The sequence below is a fragment of the Leptosomus discolor genome, chromosome 7, assembly GCF_034619465.1.
Source record: "Leptosomus discolor isolate bLepDis1 chromosome 7, bLepDis1.hap2, whole genome shotgun sequence".
Taxonomy (NCBI): Eukaryota; Metazoa; Chordata; class Aves; order Leptosomiformes; family Leptosomidae; genus Leptosomus; species Leptosomus discolor.
In genome coordinates, this window is record NC_141397.1 from 1,875,332 (window position 1) to 1,891,012 (window position 15,681).

Sequence of the window (15,681 nt, forward strand, 5' to 3'; positions counted from 1 at the left end):
TTGATGTTTTCTATTTCTGTTTGAATTTTTGAAAGTAGAAAAATAATCCAGGGTAATACAGGGTAATACAGGCAATCTTTTGGGTGTTTTCTTTGAATGCTGAAAACAATAATAGCTTAAGCATAAAAAAGATTTCCAGCTCACAGTCTGATTTGGCACCACTGCCTGTAAATGAAGGTGCAGGATTTTTCCGCTAAAAGTATCTTGCCTGTCATCACATTGAGTTTTGATGCTCTTTAATCATTCTACCCCAAATTTTAATTTTGGGTCAGTTCGCGGAGTTGAACTCTTTTAGAAAATATCAGCTGAATAGCAGACGTTCCTGAAAACGAGATTGGAGAAAACCCTCACAGGTCCTTCGCGATCCTCCCCTCTTTATTTCACAGCCGCTCACCTGAGAAGAGCTGGTGCCTCTGTGCTTTGAAATCCGGCACTGGGCTAAGGACAGGAGAGTTGCAGAGAGGGGAGTGGGGAGCAGGTGAGCAGGAGGGTCCGTGTACGAGCCTGGCACTCCTCCAGCATGACGCTTCCTCCATTTGGCTCGCTGCAAAGCTCTGCTCAGGCATGTTCAAGCAGAAGCTTTGTAAGAGTTTGGCAGATAAATTCTCTGAAGATTTCCAGCACCTTTCAAGCCTGCAGGAGGCCAGCAGAGCTTCCTCGGGAACTGCTGCTTTTGACTGCGAAACAAAAAAGTGTCTCGGATGATACCGATCACATGCTTCAGATGAAAGAAGAAGAAATCCTGCAATGAATGAGCAGCTCAAGCGTAAGCTGACCCAAAGCAGAACTTCCTTTTAATGTCCAAAAGCTATCAACGCGCCAAGCACGCAACTGACTGAAGTCCAGAAACAGCTGGCTGTCTCTACCTTCCAAAATCATCACGCTCTTTATTTATTTCACAAGAAATATTTTCTACTATTTGGTTTCATCCTCCTGTGAGACTCATCCACGAGTACCTGAAGCCATCCTGATGGGTTACACCAAACACCATTTATTACGGCATCTTTTCCCCTCACTGAAATGGAGCTTTTGAATGAAAACCATCTGTCCTGCTCTCCCTTCTGCGCTCTGCTGACCAGCCTGGGGCACAGCCTGGGTGAAGAACGCCGGTTCCACCCGGGCCAGCCGTGGACAGGCAGTCATCTCTGCAGCCAACAGCAACCATGGCTGGTACCTTCATCAGCTTGTATTTCCCCAAGCCCTGGGGAAAGAACTGGTCTATTTTTTAACAGCATCCACGCAGAATAGTTTGCATGTCCAACGTTTTGGTGGGTTTGAAGGAGACCATCCCATGCCAGGACCGATGTTGCTGCTGTTGAATCAAGGACAGAGCTCTACTCCACCGCGACGGAGGCAGGAGCATCCTGTGAATCGCCAATTAGCCGTAGCTTTTTCTAAGTCGTTTATGAGACTGTTCATTTTGCAGTTGTTTCCCACAAAGAAGGGATAATTCCACGTCTTCTTAGTTTACGAGGCACCCTGGAAGACGCCGCAGAATATTTAGCAGGCGATTTGTGCCGTCACAACAGATCTTCGGCTGGGCTTCTGAATCAGAAAAGCCTGCCTTGGTCTAGAATAGTGTGCAAAAAGGAACTGTCTTGAATCCATTTGAATACATAGAGAGTTTATTAAAAACTTCTGAAGTAAGGGATCCAACTGTGTTGCGATCCGCACAATGCAAAACCAGGAAACGTGGGACAGGACTACAGGCTCTTTTTCTTTAGAGCAGGAAATCAGACTGTAACATTTGCCCACGGTTTGGAGGAAGATTGCAGATTGTCCTGTTTTTTTTTTTTTTGTTTTTTTTTTTTTTTTTTTAACAGATGACAACGCAATTTAGCTTCGTCAGGACTACTGATGGTTCTGGAAAGGAATATCACATCATTGCATTCTATATTTGATCATTTCTTTCGATTCACAAAAAAGAACTCCTCTCAGGATGCTCTTGATAATTTTAAAAATTACAGCAATTATAACAGCTCAATAAATACTTCAGCTTCATCTTCTTTAGTCAACACATTACCAATAAAAGAAAAAAATAAACACGGAAACATTCCTCCAAGCTTTCTACATTTGGAGCCGGGACCGTAGCAAACAACATGGACACTCTGGGGTCACACAGGGACAAAATCTGTCTTCTGCTTTTTATTGATTTGCTGCTAGCTCAGCAGGACGGCTAAGCAACGGAGAGCACTTTGCATCTGTGCTTTGCCGCAGATTTCTTGTGTATCCTTGGGAAAAGGCTGAGATGCTGCTCACACGGTGCCAGCCACGCTAATAAAGACTTAGCATCTTGGCTAAGCCACGGTCCCGGCCTCTGCGCTGCCCTACGGCAGAGCTGACACTGCCTCCCCAGACCCAAAGGCACTGTGCAGGACGGCACAGAGGTACTCCGGTCGGTCTCCATAGGATCTGCTCCGATTTTAGCATAGCTAACACTGAGCCCGTGCTCAAAAGCCCAGCTGGATCCGGGAGCATCCTTTATGGGGTATCTAAACCACATATAGCCCAGTATATCCTCCTAGATAAAGAAATGTTGAAGGTTACAGGCCTGGCTGATGCATCCCGAGTATTTGAGCCACAAACCAAGCGCCCAGTAGAGGGCTTAAGCAGGCCACTAAAGGAAAAGGACTCCTAAAAATAGAGACAGTACAGATGTAGCCAAGGAGAAAGCTGTCAGTGTGCAGTGTTAAGTACGGTGGGCATCATATTAAAAAGAGCTGAATAAATTCTGTAAACGAACGCACCCTCAGATAATTGAGTGGCATTGCGCCACCACAAGCAAAACTGATAAAGCAAATGAAGTTTTTGAACTTCAGTCTTTTAAAGATTTGAACATATTGAAGGTCACAGGGGTAGACAAAATGCACATAGTCCAGAAATCCTTATACAGCAAAACCTATCAATTTGAGGATCAGGCCTCCCCTGCCAGGGCCCATCCGCCCACGCCGAGAGCATCGCAGGCATGAAGAGAACTGGAAATGGCCAGTGAGAAAAAGTGAAACTATAACAGTTTTCTTTCATTTCGGTCACTTTTACATTAGTGGGGACTTCAGTTTTCCAGCACTGAAGTGCTTGGGGGAATAAATAAACATCAAGAAATGGTAGTGAGCACAATAGTCCGTAGTTTGCTCTTTTCTCTGTTGTTCATGTATAATTGACTTGGGCTTTTGACGAGGCATTACGTTTTGATGACATTTCTCAGTTCCCTGGGGAAAGCTTAACCCTCCCTGGGCTTCTAGAAACGTTTCCTTTTTGTTTTTGAAGAGTCAATGATTTGTCCGGCTGGAAGGAACTTTACAGGCACCCGTGATGAGGCAGGACTTTGGCCACTGCTTCCACCGCCTGATTTTCATGCTCTTTGCTTTTCCCAAAATATCCACGACTGTTGACATTTGGAAACTTTTCCATGTGGGTGGGTTGGATGTGATGCTAAATAGCTGAAAAAACCGTTATGGATGGCTGGGGTGTTGGAGCTGGGGCTGTAGGTGGGAGGTAACAGAAAACAGGAGCTCGGTGGTGGCGCAAAGTCCCAAGCAATCCCATGGAGGCAGTAAGATTTACCTACTCTAGGCGGTCCTGCTCTGGCAGGGGGGTTGGACTAGATGATCTTTTGAGGTCCCTTCCAACCTCTGACATTCTGTAATTTTCAACTCGTCTCTCACCCATGCTCAAAAATGCAGATAAATCAAATTTAAGTGTATGAAACTTGGTTTTAGTGGACTAATTCACTTGCGCCAAATTCTACCCAGGAATAAAGAGCACAGTTTGTTCTTCTGGCGGTGAAAACAGAGCTAAAAATGAACTGTTTTTAAAACTTTTATTGTCACGTATCTTTTTGAAACAAAGCGGACTGCTTATTCATCCTCCACCTATTTTAAAAGTTATATTTGCAACTGAATTTCTCGGTAACGTTTTAAACACGGCGCAGATGAATTTCCTGCAAAACAGAAAAAAAGCAGGCTCTGAGTTTATTCGGCATTATTTTCTGACATAGAAAGCAGAGGTTTAGTTTCAAGATGGGCTTATACCCGGCAGTCACTGAAATCGGCAAGGGGTACACACCTCCCTGCGCCAGAATAGGCCCGGCCCGGCCCGGGATGGGCCGGGCAGGGCCTGGGGTCGGCCCCATCCCGGCCCGGAGCTCGGCCCATGCCGGGCCTTGCCTCGGCCCCATCCCGGGCCCTTCCCGGCCCGGAGCTCGGCCCATGCCGGGCCTTGCCTCGGCCCCATCCCGGGCCCTTCCCGGCCCGGAGCTCGGCCCATGCCGGGCCTTGCTTCGGCCCCATCCCGGGCTCTGGCCCGGCCCGGAGCTCGGCCCCCTCGCCCCGCCCCCGGTGCGGCCGCCTCAGGTCTCCGCCGGTGCCCGCTCCGCCGCCGCCGCCATGCCGGGCGGTGCGCGGGGCCTGTACCGGCGGATCCTGCTGCTGCACCGGGCGCTGCCGGCCGCCCTGCGGGCGCTGGGCGATCGCTACGTGAAGGAGGAGTTCAGGAAACACAAGGCCGCCGGGCCCGCCGAGGCCCAGCGCTTCCTGCGGGAATGGGAGGCAAGTGCCCGCCGCCCCACGGGGAGGGGAGGAGGCCGACACGGCGCGGGGAGCCGCCTCCCCGGCCGCGGGGCCGGCGGGTGGCTCCGAGCCTGGAGCTCGCTGCCGGCGGGCGCCGCGGGGCCGCCGCCCGCCTTCCCCGGGGGCCCGCCGGTGCGGGCCGGGAAAGGCCCTGGCGGCTGCCCCGGCAAGGGGGACCGGGCGCTGGGAAGCTGCTCGGTGCTTCCTCGGTGCCTCTGCCAGCCCTGCTGCTGCCTGCGGCAGCGGGCTGGGCTTCGCGTCGTGTGAGGATGGGGTGGAGAGGGGGACGGAGAATGCCTGTTGGCTCCTTCGCTGCTAATTAGCGCTGATTGCTGGTCCCTGTGCTTAGAGGGGCTTCCTGAAGGGCCAGCTCCTTCCAGAGCCACAAAATTCCTTGTAATCGTACATTTCTGGGCAGGTTAGCTTTTATGGTTCTTCCTTCCTTGCCTCGTCTGTGTGGGATTGCAAGCGTGCGCACACAAGTGGATATATATGCGTATATATATATATATATATATATAACAGAATGACAACAACTATAAAATTAGCTATATATACCTATATAAAAATAGATACACAAAATTATCTGTACAATTTATAATAATCCATTATACAAATGTGTATATATATATTTATAATTACATACGTAGCTAATTGTCTAATTATAATTAGCTAAATACACAGGCGTAAATAGCTCAGCACATGAACAAAAATTTCATTTTTGAGTGACCTTTTTTCAGCGTGTTTCCTAACGAAACAAGGCTTAGGTGAATGTGGCTTCCCAGCTTACCCCCACCCCGCCTCTCCCCCTGGGCGCAGCGGCTGGTTTCACCAAGGACAGAAGAGCAGATGGCTCAGAGGTGATTAAGATTAACTGAGTTTCACCAGCAGCAGAGGAAGGAGACTCTGGAGGTGCTGCCTGAACTCCAGCAGATGCAGATGAATAGTCCCCAAAAGCCCCACACAGACAGGCAGATGTTAGAGGCGCTTCACAGAGGGAACACTTCAGTTAAAGCAGGAAAACAACTGCAAGAGGCAGATCCACAGACAAGCTTCGCCGTAATTTTCATGCTTGTTGAACTACTGGTTTGGTAGTATTTCTGCATCTCAAAACTATTTTCCTTTCTGTGGAAGAAAACTGTGTTCTGCTCTGCACTGGAAGCTGGTTAGTGCGGGTAGCATCCAGTGCCCCCCCAGTTTACCCACAGAAGGGTAATGGGGGGAGATCTGGCCCATCCCTTGTACCCGCTGTAGCTGAAATCTTGGGATAAAGCAGCTCCGTTACTTGTGCTCTGGGGCGTGAGCAGCCATCAGGGAGAACGCTGCCTGGTATTCTCTTCAGAGGAAAGGAATAAGTGTGTTTTAATTGCCTCCTGCCAACTGATGATCCTGAAATCGGGAAAATTTGTATCTACCTCTCAAGTGCCTGATGCTATTGTAATTCTCAGTTGCCGTTTACTTGATATTGCCAAAACGTTTCCGCATCGCTGCTTCCAGTTTTAACGTGAGCTAAAAAGACAAGTTACAGGTTACTATTTTCAGTGCTAAAATCTGCCTTAAAATAGTTTTAGAAAAGGAAGAAAACGTTTACACTGAAGTATCTTCCCGTGAAGTAAACAAATGGTAAAAATGTTTCTCAGTTTTAAAATGTTTTTAAAGTAGATTATAGGGGAAAACTGGGGAAAAAAATTAGACTACAAGGAACAGAAGTCAAATTTTGAAACCTGACATTTAGTGCTATTAGCTGTGATATGTTCAGGGAAAGGAAACTAATTTAATAACTGTTTTGAGTGCGTTGCGTATAAAGAACTTTGCAAATATGTCTGTCTTCTAGGAAGATGCTGGGAGATATTTGCACGTAGTTAATGTGACTCTTCTCATCTTTAAAGTGAAAGATGAGAGTTTCGTTCTGGGATTTTTTTCTCCCCTGAATCTGTTTCAAGGGTGAACTTTACGTCAGATTTTCACATTTTACGGCCTGTGGGACTCACTCCGCGTCTTGCGCTACACCGTGGTGCCCAGCCCCTCGAAGGCTTGGACTAGCTGGCCGAGGAAGGTGGCCTGTGGACAACTTGGATTAGGTAACAGAGGAAGATGCTCTACTTCAGACTGGAGTCCGCTTTGCACCCTTCCTGGGCAGCAGGACACTCTTTGGTCAGAAATAGGCGGGAGGCTCTCGAGCGGTTCTTGCAGAACACCCCAGCGTACCTGCGAAGCACCCGCTTCTCGGAGGGCATAGGAATCGCACATGAACTTCTTGCCTCCATGTCTATTTCTACTAAAAAAAAACCCCAAACCCAAACAAACCAACCAAAAAAAACCCCAAACAAATCACTGCAACGTTCATACCAAGTGATGTTTATATTCCCTGTTGAGTTTTAGCCATTTTTGGGGGAAACCCGCAAACTTAACAGCTCTGTTAACAGTATTTTGGCGTGTTGCACGTGTCAGGCACTTCTCTTCCCGATCTGCTTGCTTGTTAAGGTCTGTGTTTACCTTGCTGTGTGCACTCTACTGTGTCAATATTCAGCTTCCACCTGGAAAAGTTCTTTTCCTCGTGTCTTCCGTTGCACTTAGGGTGCCTGGCTCAGAGTGGCGTGATGTCTCTTGTTACAGAAAAATAGTATTTGTACGTTTATATTAAAGTATGTATCTTAATGTGTATTCACCAGAGGGCAGAGATTGTGGATATGATGATTGCATCCGTGTTTGTTGAGTTTGAATAAGGACTTAGATATGAAGTGTAATCTTAATAAGCCACCCCATACGCTTTTTGAATGAAAATTTCCAAGGACGGCTTATTTTAACATGAAACCACTTGATTTTTGTAAGAACTCTTCAGGGTTTTTTTGGAGGGTCAGACCTTCTGTGTATGCTTGAATACACTAGTTCATAGTCTGTGTTTGTGGTATGCTTTTGTGTCCTCCAATTTGGTTCGTGTTTGCTAATTGCTTAGTTAACAGGCTTGGCATTTTGATCGCAAAGCGTTTTTTTGGGTTTTTTCCCCTTGGTATTTGGCTCACGCTGATTTCAGGGAACTGGACACATTGATTGTTCATCGAAGAAAACAAGCTGAGCAAATCCTCTTTATTTCATGCGGAACACGGTGAAGAACCTGTAGGGTTTTACTGTTGAAAGCTTTACAAAGAACCATTAAAGGAATCGTAATTTTGCAGGGCCTTCAAACGACCACAGCTCCTAATACTGCCGTAGTTCTTTGGTATCAGGTTCGGTTCCGTGGCTTTTGGGACGAACCCAAATCTCAGGGCAGGACCTGAATACTCATTCTCCAGCAGGGGTACAGGCGTTTTGAATATCCCTGCAGTCCGCAAGGGCGCAGGTGGAACATTAAAGGGAGATTTCGAAGATTAACTTTAAAAAGAGACGGGGGGAAAAGAGAAGTAAAAAGGTTCCCAAGTGATATCATCTTAGTACGTGAATGATTCATCTTGTTTTCACGTCAAGGAGGTGAGGAGGGACCCCCTTGTTTGCCCCGCACAGGGATGGAGGCGTTCAGCGTCAGAACCCCGGTGCGCTAATGTCACTTTACCTGAACTGACCCGTTTGCGTTTACAAACTAGAGAAGCCATCCTTTGAGGATTCTTGGAGGAGTTCTGAAGTGAATAAGACCGATAGAAATAGTCTGCAAGTACGTATATAAAAGTAGAACAGGGTAAATGTTGCGTTTTTCCTGTGTTGGATGGATGGTTTGTGTTTTGAAACCCGCTGGAAAGATTAAAGGGGGACACAAAGCAAGCTGTGTTCTTCGGGAATTGTGGTTGTGCAGGTGGATTCAAATTAAGTGTCTAAATTATTAATATATGTTCCTTTCGATTTTCTAAATATTTAATATTTTAATTAAAATAATTGGTACTCATTTACAGGAGATGGCTGATATAATTAGATTGATAGTGATTATTACCTTGGAATGCTATTGAATTAATGTTGGCAGATATGATAAGTGAATTAGTTCAACAGTCTTCCAAATCATGTGGTGGCTGATGAGAACGCTTGCTTAAGAATAGGTAATATTGAGATGATATTGGTTCCTTTATTCCAGGTTACAAATGATATCGTGCAGAATATTCAGCTGAGTAATTTCAGTAATCATTTGTTTTGTATCATTGAAGTTAATTCTTCTTTTGATTTTGAAAATGACCATTTTGTACTTAGCTTGTTTAAAAAGCCTGACCCTGTAGATGGGAAGGTCTGGACTCTCATGAGATGAGCAGAATCATTCTGCAGAATTACACGACACTTTCTCACATCTAATAGATGGAATAAATTGCCTTTGAAATGCTTTGGCCACTCTTGACTCTGAAAGCCTTTTTGTAAGCTTTCAAATGAACCGAGGCTGATTTGGGAGCTGGCAGCTGCTGTTGGATACTTGAAAGAAAGGTGACATTTTTTTCCATCCCTGATAACAAGTCTAGGCATTATATTGGTAAAATTAAGGTGGAACTGTATGTCTCTGTCTGGGGAACCTGGTCACGTAGCCTCTGAAGACTGGCTAGTATTTTAGATCAGAATGATATTTGATATGATACAAATAATTGTCATACATCAAATTTGTTTCCAGTTGCCCGTGTCACTTGCAGTATGTCGTTTGCTGGGATGATTGTGAGGTGCTCTCATGACATTTCCCAGGACACAGTTGTCCGGATGCACCTTTTTCTGCTCGTGAGCGGATTCACTTACAGAATTTTTTGCTTCTTAATTCTTTGGGCTGGTATGATCTTCCCTCCACTTCTTGATTTATTTTTAAGCTTCTGGCACTCAAAACCACGCTGAGATGTTGAAAGGAGAGTTTGAAGAGCAAATAGCCAAAGGAAAGTTGGACAGGTGGAAGAGGAAGCTGTGGCCCGTACTGGGAATACGGGAATGGGACACGTGGGTTGCCCTTTGTGCTGTCTTTCAGCAAATATATAGGTGGCCTAAGTCTAAAACTGCTGCTGGCTCTCTGTGTTCTTCTCCCCGTTGCAGTGAAGTACATTATATAAGTGATCTTTTCTTTGCCTGACAAAGAAATACTTTTTTTTTCGGAAGTGAAATATGACTTTACGGTTTTTGCCATTTTATGGCTTTAATGAAAATCGTGAAATAGGGTTTAAGAGTAGTATTTCATTGCAACATTACCGGATACATTGGAATTTGCTTTTAGTGATTTTTATGGCTATCCGGATGAAAACCTTCTTATTAAGAGTAAATTCCTACTGAGGCTTACATATTTAGCCCCCACTTAGGGTGTTCACTGGGTATTAATTTGTGAGACCTAAATTGGAGACAATTTCCTCTATTTTCTTTGGTATTTCTCAAAAGGCAGGAAAGAATTTCTCACTTTTCTGAGAACTGCGGAGTTGCGGCTGATGAATTGGAAGAGCACGTGGGATTCGGGCATGACCAGCCGCAGGAAATCAGCCTGCTGCTCCGATCTGGTGTTCCTGGTGGCCTGCTGGGCTGTAGGATTTGAAGTCTGCATGTGTAAGGTGGCAATTTTGCCTTGGTGCACCCGTGATTTGGTAAATTTCCTGAATTCGTGTGCAATTGTAAATTGTAGAAGAACAAAGGCAAAGTTTGACCACATGGATCCCGACAGCAAGGTTTCACGGGAGTAACATTCTTTTCATATTATGGCATCGCTTCCATCCTTTCAGAGCTCTTTCAAATTTGGGTTTAGAAGCAGGAGCTGGTGTCTGCTCATCATCCACGGAGAACCCGGGTGGTCTGGGAGCTTTCTCCTGCGGAGGGACTTGGGGTGACCGGGTGGATACCCGCTGGCTCGGGCGTGGTGCACGCCCGGCACGGGAAGGGGCATCCGGGACTTGCCGTCGGGAGAGCAGCGCTGTTCTCTTTCAGATTCATCTCCCCACTGCTAAGGCCAGTGATTTCTTGGTGGTTTTAAAATTTATTTTATTTTATGTGTAGCTATCGGTGTGGGTTAACATTTGGTTAACTTCTTTTGTTTAAATTTGTTAGGTGTAAATACACTGCATTTTTTTTTTTCCCCCTATTTCAAAAACGGTGTGATCTGGGGTTGGTGGGAAATAAGACTTAAAGGCAAATTTTGGTTTAGACCTTTATTGTATTTTCCAAATTCAAAATTTCGTGAGCTGTGGCATCAGTCCTCGATGCTTCTGTCATGTTCCTCTGCCAATTATCTCTGTATTATCACATCTATGACTGCGTGTAGCTGGTCAGGTGGCTGTCCTCACAGCTCTGCCTGTCTGCTAGTTGAAGTTTTTATTTACCGCGGTTTTGGTACAGCAGGAAATAACACCTGAGTCACTGGGGTCACGTCAGACAGTAGTGTCAGTCACTGGCGTGTCCCGTCGCCTCGGGTTGTATGTCACACACCGCACGGTGGATCCGTTGAAGTGACAGACCTTTCCGTAAACAGGTGGTGTGCAGATAGGTTTAGAAATCTCAGAAGATTTGGTCATTGCATGTATTTGTAAAGTATATAACACGCCTTTGATGTTTCAAATGTGGCATTAATTAAATCCCGGCTGGAATTCGTTGGCAGAATACGGCTATTTTTCTTAGTTACAGCTTAGACTGAGACGTTTCAATCGCTGTAGCAGTGAGGTAAATCTCTAATATGTGCGACGGTCTATTCCGTGCGCTGGCTTGGGAGGCGAGCAGGGCGTATTTATGTCAGTGCTCTCAGGTTTGAAGGCGCTGTAGACGTTCTGTGTATGCCTGCGCACGGACGCTTTCCTCATGAGTACAGGTCTGTGACAGCCAGCGTGTGATCGGAGCCCCAGACAAGAAAACAGGGCTGGTCAGACGCCGGAGAAGCAAACCCAGCGCTGGAGCATTCCCAGAATTGTCAGTTTAAAAGGCAATTCAGGTTTCCATCTAGTGGTGGTAGAAAACTCTCCCCAAGCCGTATGAGACCCAGCAACCCTGCTAGCTAACGTAGCGTAGTGCTTGTGGGTGTGTTCGAAACTGAGGGAATTGAAAGCCTTTATGTGTTAATGATACACATAATAGCACATCATTCTTAGGCCTCCAGATTTTTTTAAGTTAGAGCTGTAATGATCTGGAGTCCGTTCTTTGGGCGGTGTGCATTCAGATCCCCGAGTACTCTTTGAATTTAACAGTTTATCTTATTTGCTGCAAATTAGCCCAATTCTGTTCTTTCCGTGTTCCTTGGCAGCCTTTTCAAAAAGTTTAACTCGGCTACAGAAAGAAAACGGGTGTCTTAGAAAGTTGTTTTTAAGTTGTACGTGTGCAAGTATGAGTCTCGTTAGATTTCTTGTTTCCTCTTCGACTTAAAAAACAAAAATCAGAGGAGGAGGTGGGTATTCTGATTGCTCTGCCCCCGTCTTGATGTTCCAGCACTGTCTATTTTTATTAGTTAAAGTATTTTACAGGAGAATTTAGAGAACCTTGCCAGGTTAGGCTTTCCGATGAAGATAATATCCACGGACCTTTTGCACTGGGTTGTATTTTAAGACAAACAGACAGACTGAGTGTGGATCGGAATTGCAAATCCCTAAGGATTTATGCTTGTTGGTGTGTTATTGACACCTCCCTGCTGGCATTTGTTGGGTACTTGGGTGAATATTGTCAGCTTGTAGTGTTTTGGAAGCATGGGAGGTTTTACTGTGTTTCCAGTGCCTTTGCACTATAAACACTGCCAACTTGCCACAAGTGCTGTCAAGTGCCATATTTTGTAATTACTGCAATAATATTGCGAGTGCTGTAATTGTGCTTACTGCATAGATGTGCTTTTCTGGCCTGTGTAGAGACAAAATTGGTATTTTCTGCCGGTTAAAATGGAATCTGGAGCACACCTGAGTATAGAGCTGTACATTGGACACACTGCTGTGTTTGGACCTGCTACAGGCTGAAGGCTTTTTTATACACTTCACTAATATTGAAGCCAGTTAATCAAGTACGTTTTTTTGCAAGAAGTTGAACGTCATATTTCGACTCATAGTCTTGTATTTAGTTGCATCGCTCTTTGTGTTGTTTTAGCTGTCTTTTGTAAATATTTTTACTTCTGTGTCTCAAAGCTGCTAATTTCAAGCTGCGCTTTTTGAAGGGTACGGTTTGGAGAACCTACTTAGTCACAGCATCTGATAAAACGGTTGAATTTAGAGGTTTTTAAAGGTCATTTCCAGAAGTAACGTTAATATTTCTAATTAAATGTTCATTATACTACAAGTAAGTTAGAAATAATACTGGAAGTAGAGTTTCTGGGTGTTGGTTTTTAGGCTTAGTGGTATGTGGGGAGCCTGAGTCCTGTTAATATGTGCCTGTTTTGTTCTTTCAGAGAGACAGAGCAGACTGAGGCGAAAGAGAGCACGATGCCCTTTCCCCCCGCCTGCAGTAACTCGCTAAATCTGTAGAACACCTTCTAAATTGATTTTGCACCCACCTTTCCAGACTGGCTGGCTGCTCATCCTTAAAAGGTAGATGCATATTCCCTTGCTCCGTGGGAGTTCATGAACGATGCAAAACTGATACGCTAGTTTTGTGCTATTTTAGACTATTTTTTACTTCTTCCTATTCTATTCCATGATTTAGAGGGAGAGATCATTAGGTCACTGCGACATTCTTTTTTTGTTTGTTTGTTTTCCTTTTTTTTTTTTTTCCCCTTTTTCTGAATCTGAACCAGAAGCAGCCTGGTGGAAGAGTTTGAGCTTAAGTCTCCGTCACTTCTGTGGGGATGTCATGACTGAAGGTAGTGAATTGTGTTGGTAGTCTTGATGGAATGAACCAGAGCGATTGGTTAATTTTCTGTGCGCCACCAAATACCATTTAGCTCAGGTTTTTTGTGGTGGCGTAGCAGAAGCACATTGTCTTTGTAGCTGAATTGACTTTATATACTGTTGGATGTATGTGCAACCTGCAGTGAGAGAAGGATTCATGTTGTGGTGGCAGTCTTTGAAACTTCATCAGCTCGCTGAAGGCTCTGATGCCCTCGTGTGTGGCCTGATAGCTGGTTTTTGACTTGATAAATGGAAAATCTCCTTCGTAAGATTGCAGTTTTTGAAGTGTACACACGATGGCAGCAAATACTTAAATTGAGAAAGTCTGTTCCTGTGCTGGGAACAAGTAGGATTTGGGATTTTCTAATATAAACTGGAATTTGCGCAGATTCAATTCTTGTTAAATTATTTATTAAAATACATATTGAAATTTGGTAACGCGCTGCTGCAGATTTTGAGAAGGCTTTTTGATTCAAAAGCCTTGCCGTGGTTTCTACCTGGCTTAGCCATAATGTTTTCATAATTAATGAGCTCTCTGGTTTTGGTTGGCCTTGGGGTAGTTTGCTACCCCAGCAGCGAAACGCAGCAGCTACCCCAGTAGTTTGCAATGTTTAGTGTGGCTGCGCTTTGACACCCTAGCGGGGAAAAGGGCACCTGCACCACTCTGTTGTCCCTCAAAGCGTTGCCCTGGCGCTTCTGGTTCCCCAGGGGTGCTGAAGTTTGCTTTTCTGAAGCCCATTTTCGTTTTTTCTCTGCTGGAGAAATGTATCTGCTCTCTCTGCAAAGAGATCTCGTATATTCCTCTTTCACGCTTCCTTCTTTAGAGCGCTGATCTCCCATTTTCTGGTGACTTTTACTTAAATTGCTTTTCATAATTGGATTTGTAGATGAGTCAAACCTGCCGTGGAGAACCAGCCTAAGATAAACGACCTGCACTAGCCTCCGCAGTATTTCAAAAAAATATCCTAATCGCATTCTAGGAACTTTAGAGACTGCCAGCGTATGGCTCCACGTTTTTCAACAGGTATGGCATGGTAAAAGTCCTTTTTTTCCTGCAGTCGGAAAGTTCTTGGCGTTCTTCACAGTCCTTTTCTCATAGTCTTTTGAATAAACAGTCCAACACAATAGGTTTGCTTTGTTCCTTCCTCTTCAGGCTTTTCTCTGGCACATTTGTCAGCTTAAATGCTTTCTTTTCCTGTAGTCCTTAATAGATGTGTATTTTTGACATACCATATAGTATTTTGCTCTTTATTTTTCCCCCTTGCAGTCTTTCCAAGTTCTCGTCTTGTAATCTAGATCATGGTGTAAATGTTCCAGCAAGCGTTCTTGGCCCGGTGGAGTACCCATACTACCTCCATCAGCCACCATGCCTGGGCTGCGCCTCGGACTCCGCACCAAGACCAGCTCCCTGCTCTCCACCCGTAGGCTTCCAGGGGCGTGGGGCTGGGAGGGAGTTGGGAAGTGCTGGCACCGGGTCCCCAGGGGGGCGATGGGGCCACCAGGGCTGAGTCTGTCTGTGAGCGTGGCTCCCTTCATTTCTGAAGGTCTAACAACTGGGTGTTGATGTTTCAGCTCAACAGTGGGTCATGGGCATTGGAGGCCAGCTGGTTCTTTAGCCGCAGATCTGATGTCAGGTGGCCTGTGTTATGACGTACATGGCACAAAAGCACACCTTTTTCACCAAAAAATCCCCTTATTGTTAATAATGCCACCTTCTAGGTGCTGTGGCAAAGTACACTGGTATTGCATGGTGCTGTTAAGAGTAGGAAGTCTTCTTTAAAAATGAAAATATAGTATAAAACTATATTTATTCCTACTTTCCTTCCTGGACATGGGTGAAGAAACCATTTAAACAGAATCTCTTTCTCTTTTTTCTGTCCCTTCCAAAACGGATATGGCATGTGTCAATCATCCACCATGATATTTTGGGACAAAAAAGCTGTAGTCTGCCACAGTTACAGGAAGCATGGCTTAAAAGAACAGCGCCTCCTGGAGAGCATAGGTCGGCTTTAGGCTGTGGGTGCAAGCAGGTTGCTCTAAAATTAAGGTTATTCTGGTTCACATTGAAGTGACTGGTTCTGTGTATGTGCTTCATTTCCAGTAGTTTAAAATTAATGCCGAGAATGAATTTTAGGGTGTACAGCGAATCACGATGCTCAGTTGTTTTCTGGGCCTCTTGAATTTTTAAATTCAGTTGATTGTTCGCGGTGAAGCACACCAGCGAGCTTTTTACCGTCCGTTACAGTGAGTCATTGTAAGAATTTACTTAAGGCATCCGTGATGTGAAGGGTTTTAATTAATAACAAACATGTATTGTGTCCTTAGTGGTTTATAAAGATGAGAACTTGTGTAGCTGTGGGGTTTTTTTCATGAGTTCTGCTGCTGATGGACTA

At 45.1% G+C, this 15,681-nt stretch overlaps 1 protein-coding gene across 1 annotated transcript in view; it reads left to right on the forward strand.

The window, feature by feature from the left end:
- The first annotated feature begins 4,385 nt into the window (after positions 1-4,385).
- The window catches only part of SDHAF3 (succinate dehydrogenase complex assembly factor 3), a 28,878-nt gene continuing 17,582 nt past the window's right edge, over positions 4,386-15,681 (forward strand). The window contains exon 1 of the mRNA XM_086468083.1: positions 4,386-4,547. Coding sequence (XP_086324209.1) covers positions 4,386-4,547 — 162 coding nt within the window. The remainder of the gene's footprint in view (positions 4,548-15,681) is intronic.